Source organism: Oratosquilla oratoria, chromosome 13 (genome assembly GCF_046742065.1).
Source record: "Oratosquilla oratoria isolate Oo_2021 chromosome 13, ASM4674206v1, whole genome shotgun sequence".
Lineage (NCBI taxonomy): Eukaryota > Metazoa > Arthropoda > Malacostraca > Stomatopoda > Squillidae > Oratosquilla > Oratosquilla oratoria.
In genome coordinates, this window is record NC_134789.1 from 42025619 (window position 1) to 42033118 (window position 7500).

The 7500-nt window shown below is 42.3% G+C and overlaps 1 protein-coding gene across 1 annotated transcript in view; it reads left to right on the forward strand.

The window, feature by feature from the left end:
* Positions 1-7500, forward strand: part of bma (SCY1-like protein bma) — a 926084-nt gene that overhangs the window by 839017 nt on the left and 79567 nt on the right. The window contains exon 9 of the mRNA XM_076196685.1: positions 603-748. Coding sequence (XP_076052800.1) covers positions 603-748 — 146 coding nt within the window. The remainder of the gene's footprint in view (positions 1-602; positions 749-7500) is intronic.

Here is a 7500-nt window from a genome sequence, read left to right on the forward strand (position 1 = left end):
TTAGATATTCTAGAAGATTTAGATCAATTACAGCAATGGTCTGAAAAGTGGCTAACGAAATTGAACACAAGTAAATGCAAGGTAATGCACATAGGTAAAAATAACAGTAAGTATGATTACAAGTTATTTGGAAATTCGTTAACAAAAGTGGATAGTGAAAAAGATCTCGGCGTAATTATCAGTAACGACCTCAAATCATCCAAGCAGTGTATTTCAGCCTCTGAGAAAGCAAATAAGATTCTGGGATTGATTGCGCGATCTTTTGATGTATATATATGTATATATATATATGTATATATATATGTATATATATATGTATATATATATACATATATATATATATGTATATATATATATATATGTATATATATATATACAAAATGATAAATATACTTACATCCATACATGCGTGCGTACATGCAAACCTATTTGTGCATTTTTACGTGAATACAAAACAGATTGGCGCAGTGATAAAACCGCATTTCACGATAGCGTATACGACACAAGTTTTGACATCTCCATTATATCACCTCTAGTTTGTTTATTTATCTATGTTCTCCCTACTTTATTAAGTGATCATTCCTCTCTTTATTGTTTTGCAGAAGCTTTGGTTCCTGCACGTTTGGCCTTCCCTGCAACAGGAGATGCGGGCTCAAGAGGTACTTGCTGCCGTTCTTCAGCCTATCCTCTACATCATCGCGGAAGTCACCACAGACGAATACGAGAACATCATCCTACCACACTTCAGGTAAGAGAAAAACAGAAGGAAAAAGAAGATAAACGGAAAGTAATTAGAGGAAACGAGAAAGAGAAAGGGGGGTGAGGGGAGCATGGTAAAGAAAGTAGACATAAGGAGGTGAGTATTAAAGAAAAGGAAGAGGAAAATAAGGCAATGCATTGTGAAGGGAAAGTAAGTGTAGCTATGGGAAACGCCGGCAACGCCCTTGGGAACAAACTGGCCGCCAACAAAATGGCCGCCAACAAAATGGCCGCAAACAAAATGGCCGCCAACAAAATGGCCGCCAAGACGAGAAACATCCGATTGACGAATGAGAAGGAAGTGGTGAGGAACATCAAGGGAGCAAGGCTGAGCACTACGGGACACCGCTGGGAGCCCGAGGACAGTAAGGAGACGGGAGAGGGATTGAGTGAAAAGGGAAGATATGACGATTTTTGTGTAATACGGAGAGACATTTCCTTGACTCAGATTGGCAGATCCCAGAGAGTGTTGTGAAGTCTAATCTCGGAGGGGAATAACCAATGATAAGAGGAAAAAAATGGAGAGAACGAAACTAGCCATAGACTTAGTAACCATGTAGTGAGCGCTGAAATTATTGATTATTTTAAGAGAAGATTAGATAGATTTATGGATAGAGATGGCAGATAGTAAGGGACATGGAATTGCCTGGTGTAGTCCTTATGGTCTCTTGCAGTCTCCTTCATTCTTACGTTCTTCTGTTAAGCTAACCAAAGAGGCAACAGAGGATCAATAAAAGGACACAATGGGTTCGACGAGATTACGATGAAAGGCGTTTAGCTTAGGTCAAAGATATCCTGTAGGTTAATGTGCAAAGAGAGGCAATGCAAGTAACACCTTAGTGACTATTTGGAATCGAACCCGGGCTCTTGTAACTACGAGGCGAAATGAAACTGCAGTGTGTTAGAAAAATAAAAATAAATGAATGAAAAAATAAATAGAAGAAAGATAACAAAAATAGATCAAAATAGATAAAAAAATATATAAAAAATGTAAAAATGAAATAAAATAAAAATTAGGGCAATGTGTCATGGTATCTCTCTCAAAAAATAATTGAAACTAATAGGAGGAATAAGGCACAAAGAATTAGAGTAAAATCAGAAAAGAACACACAAAAAAAGTGAGAAAACAGTTTAAATATAAAAGATACATGTCGAGAGGGAAGGTGCGGAAAAATATGACACAATAGCAATGGTAAATATTGTCACTTCTCAACTGTTGGCTCATGGGGGACAGATGTTCATTTGCGTGAACTAATCATTTTGAAAAAATCGTAATCATATTTGTACCTGTTTTACCATAAAGGCAGAAAAGGAAAGCATGGTATGGAGAAAAAAATTAAAACGAAAAAAAAAGACAAAACTTGAATTCAAAATACAAATTTCTTTAAATTAATAAATAAGAATAAAGGATTGTAAATTAACAAAAGTGACCCAGTTGTAACAAACATGAATTCTCAAATGTATGACTGAGACAGTGTGTTACGGATATTCGAGTTTAATGAAAAATAAATAAAACGATGTTTGTCCCTTTTACCACGACAGTCAGAATAAAAGTTCTAAATGTCGTCATATAAAAAAATATAACTATGATAACTGCTAGGTTAGGTCAGATTAGGCTAGGTTATGTTTGGCTGGGTTACGCTTTGGCTACAATATTGTATTCTGGGTTAGGTTAGGTTACATTTTGGCTACAATATCGTAGCCTGGGTCAAAGTAGTTTAGGTTATACTCTGACTACAATATCGTACTCTAGATTAGGTTAGGTTAGGTTAGGTTACACTTAGGCTACAAAATTGTACCCTCAGCTGAATGAAATTGTCTGGCGTCATACAGAATAGAATCTGTAGATAACGTCACCTTAAGTACCTTGGATGTGCCTTCTATAAATTTCTCTCGCTGACGTCATATGATCTTACTCCAGCTGCCGCCAGGCGATTTTATTCCATTCAGTGGTTGAACTACATTGCTGTTACTAGTGGTTTGTTCCATAACTGTTGTTATTATTTAATATTTTTCGTATTTCGTGATTTATATTTATATTTCAGTTGTAGGCAGGTTATTTTTTCTTTACTCCCAACCCCCGGCGCTGAAAGTGTTAAGTCTACCCCAGTTAAACCCACCTCAGTTAACTATGGTAAAGTCAGCAGGATATAACAATCTAAGAGGTTAACAAGTTAACACTACAACCTGGACTAGACAAACAAGAACGAAGAGAGGCTTTCTCCTTTTCCCACGTTAAGTGTCTCCTTTCTCTGTCTACGAGTATTTGAGCCCCGTATCCTCCTCAGTGTCTCTCCTATTTTCCTAAATCTGTTTTATTCTTCTTCTTCGCGTCTTCCTTTGTCTCTTGTCAACGGCCGTTTCTCATACTTGAGCGTCGCACTGTTGTCTGCTTCTGCAGCCAAACGACTTGCGTACATTTCCCGAAACGTCGCTTCTTTCTTCACAATGAAATGTGTTCCCTTAACTCCTCCTCTTCGTCCTCCTTTTCCTCCTCAACATTCCCTCCTTCTCTTCCTCCTCCTCTTCCTTCTTCCCCTTTACATTTCCTCCTCCTCCTCCACCTTTACATTCCCTACTCCTCCTCCTCCTTTACATACCCTCCTTTTCCTCCTCCTCCTCCTCCTCCTCCTCCTTTACATCCCCTCCTTCTCTTTCTCCTCCTCTTTCTATTTCTCCCACACCCCTCCTCTTCTTTCTATTCCTATTCCTTTTGTCATCCTCCTCCTCCTCCTCTTCATATTCCTTTCCCTACTTGCTCGCACACCCCACCCCCCTTCTCCAGCTCCTCTTACTCCTACTCGTCCTCCTCCTCCTCCTCCTCCCCCTCCTCCTCCTCCTCTTCTTTCTATCTCTACTTTCCTCGTCCCCATTCTCCTCTTCTTACCCTCCTTGCCCCTCCTCCTCTTTCTCCTCCTCTTCTTACTCTCTTCGTCCCCCTCTCTCTCTTATTCCTACACCTACTTCTATTTCTTCCCCTTCCTCCTCCTACTAATCCTTTTTTCTCCCCTCCTCCTCCTCCCTCCTCCTCCTCCTCCTCCTCCTCCTCCTTTACCCGCTCATCACGGTGACGTCCTTTGTAATCTTTAGTCTTGCTAAATCCAAAGGACATTATGCAGGTGAGGGAGCGGTCTCTTGCTTGAAGGTAACCATAGTCGACTGCCACCTCCTTTATACCGAAGCCCGGCTGCCTCGGCGTCATAAAATCGCTTCTCTTGTCTTGTCTTTTTTTCTGTCTTGTCTTCGCCCGGAAGAAAACTCATAAAACGTGCCGTGGCGCAGCAGGTGATTGATGATGGTCTTGTCTTTGCTGGTTCGCAAAGACCTCCTTCGGCTAAAGGTGATATGAGGTATGGAACTGCCTAGTGTAGGCCTTAGGCCTCTTGCAGTCTCCTCCATTCTTATGCTCTCTCCCTCTCTCTCTCTCTCTCTCTCTCTCTCTCTCTCTCTCTCTCTCTCTCTCTCTCTCTCTCTCTCTCTCTCTCTCTCTCTCTCTCTCTCTCTCTCTCTCTCTCTCTCTCTCTCTCTGTCTGTTTCTCTCTCTCTCTCTCTCTCTCTCTCTCTCTCTCTCTCTCTCTCTCTCTCTCTCTCTCTCTCTCTCTCTCTCTCTCTCTCTCTCTCTCTCTTAAGGCCTACACCAGGCAGTTCCATGTCCTTTACCACCTATTCATAAGTGATCTTATCTCTTAAAACAACCCATTATTTCAGCGCTCACTACACTATTACAAGTACATAGTCTATTCTATTCATTAACCACTCTGTTGATAAACTATTTCTTACCTATTTCCTTTTCAAACTTAAATTTGTCCGATTTGAACCCATTACTGCGAGTCCTGCTCTGCTTTCTTGACTCTCAGAAGCGATGTTTGCGAGGAACACTTGCTGTTCTTGCGCGCAAAACAATAGTACGGGCCACAATCGAACTGATGAAAAATACTATTGTAAGGTCTTCTTTTTTTCCGTTGTCGGCAGGTCCCTAGACTATAACATACGTCTGCCTTCCCGCCTGCTTATCTGTCAGTCTTCCTGCAACTTTGTATCCCTGTCTGTCAGTCTTCCTGCCAAATTGCCAACTTGTAGCCCTGTCTGCCGCCTCCCAACCTACTTCCCTACCTCCCTCATGACCTGCTAACCTACCTCCCTCATGACCTGCCAGCCTGCTCACCTTCGTATCTACCAAGCAGTCTACCTGCCAGACTTCCTGCCTACCTGTCTACCTACTCGTCAGTGTGCCTGTCTGCCTATCTGCCTTTGTATCAGTCGGCATTCCTGTCTGCCTGTATGCATACTTCACGACCTAATCTTCCTGACTTCCTACCTCCATGCCTAATTGTCTGCCTGTCTATCTATCTGCTATTCTGCCTGCTTGACTGTGTCTCCTCAAAGGCGGTCTGCCTTTCTGTATACCTTCCTTTATCCCTGTTTCTCAGTCCGCTTTTTAATTTTCAGACTGCCTAATCATGCTACCTCCTTTACAAGGTAGGGATAATAAAGGCGAAGAAGCCCATTGGTGTGTAGAGATAGACAATCTAATTAACTCCATTTTCTCTTCGAGCATATCAAACCCGTTTGTATTCGTAGGCCATTATGACCTAATTGTCTGTCTGTTTACTCCGGCGCACCTCCTTCGCCCATGCGTCACTCATGGCTACGTACAGCTACACAGAAAACTATCGTTAGTAGGGGTGTCGAAACATTCGCTAATGAACATAACCTTATGATACCGAAGGGTTGGTATTTCTGGGGTTCGAATTGTTCGAATTCCTTCTGAATGAATATGAATCGAATAATAGTTCCGGAGTTCATATGGATTCACTATGACATGATAATCTTATTTCCGATGGAGACTTCAACTTGTCTCAAATAGTTTCGTTGTTTTGTGTCAAAATGATTAGCGTGATTTACTAACGATAGTTTTCTGTGCAGCTGTACAGCACGGCTGGCCTTTGGAAGCTAAAAGATTCCCCTCATCTGAATTAAATCACCTGCAGGCACCCAGATGAAATATATAGATAGATCTGAGGGTGGAATTCTCGAACCTAATTCCCTTTGGACAAATTTAGGTTTAAGAGGGTAATAGGCAAGAACTGGTTTACCAACAGAGTAATGAACGAATGGAATAGATTAATCATGTCGTGAGCGCTGAAACAAATGGTTGTTTGAGAAGATGAGCTAACTTTATGGTTAGGGACGACTGGTGATATGAGGTATGGAACTGCCTAGTGTAGGCCTTATGGTCTCTTGCAGTCTCCTCCATTCTTATGCTCTCTCTCTCTCTCTCTCTCTCTCTCTCTCTCTCTCTCTCTCTCTCTCTCTCTCTCTCTCTCTCTCTCTCTCTCTCTCTCTCTCTCTCTCTCTCTCTCTCTCTCTCTCTCTCTCTCTCTCGGTCAATATTTGCCTTAAGAAAATCCTATCCTTGGCAAAAAAGAAAAAAAAAAAAAAATAAGTCCAGCGCTCCGCCCGTGTGCGCATGCGCAGTGCGAGGAGTATGATCTGTTTTAACGTCATACTCATGTCACTCCACCCCCACTAGCACCAATTGCCTACAGTCTGCCATATTGTTGAGGCAACATGGCTTATTCCGAACCTGCCACCCTCACCGATATTGATGCCGACCTCGCTCTCAGGGACCGCCTCCATGGAGGATTCCACAGCCTCATTTCACCTTCACACCCACTTCAAAAATAAACCCACCGCTCCTCTAGAAAGTTAACCCATGGACACATTACCGCAATCAAGATGGGTTCCAGGCAGCTTCTGTATCATCGTTTCCCAACATGGGGCGCTGGGAAGCGATGGTAGGGGGTCCTCCTCCTGACAAGCGATGCATACATACACTTTCCTCTATCCTTCTAGTAATCAGATATTAGTTATCAGGGGGGTGCTAGACTGCTAAGCCCTGACTACAGAGAGTTCCCTTGGGGTCGGAAAAAGTTGAGATACACTGTTCTAGATAGATTCTAGGTCCATTGGCTGCATCTAGAAGGAACGGCCAAAGTCGGGAAATACAGCAAAAGAGTGAAATAGTTAAACTTGGTTAAAAACGACTTTATCTATTTTTGTTGGAAATTACTCTTCCCCTGCGGACCGTTGGTTTTTGGTTACGTCGCGAATGAAGCCGTCACCTTTGCCCTATGTGCTTGCATAGCCAGAGGGTTGAATTCGAGTCTATGTGGTTGCGAGGAAGGATCGAAGATCAATTTGCCATAGCAGACGTGACGTCATTATGTTATTTTTATTTTGTAATTGATTAGGGAAGAATAGAAATTGACGTCGACGCGAGTTGACGGTCAAACACGATGAAGACAGATCTGTCGATGACAATTAGTTGTTTCTGTCGAGAAATATTTTTTAACTCTGTGTGATTGGTCGTTAGGACTGTATACATCATTGCCTCGACTCGTTCAGGTTTTTCTAATCGCGTCATTACGAATTGTGGGGACCATTGCAAATAACGGGAACCGGGTATTGAATTAGCAGGAGCCGAGTCTATTAGCGGAGGGTTTTTACTTTCTCCGCTATCGACTGCTATCACCTGCTTCAGCAACTAGATTCCAGTTCTCATTCCAGCTCTCGTTCTTGCCTCCAATACTTTCAGCAACATCATCAGCACCAACAACATCACCATCGCCACCACCTCCAACACCACTCTCATTACTGTCACCGCCATCACCACGACTTTGGCTGATATCACCATTACTATCACCATCACCGTCAGCACAATCACCACCACTAGTAACA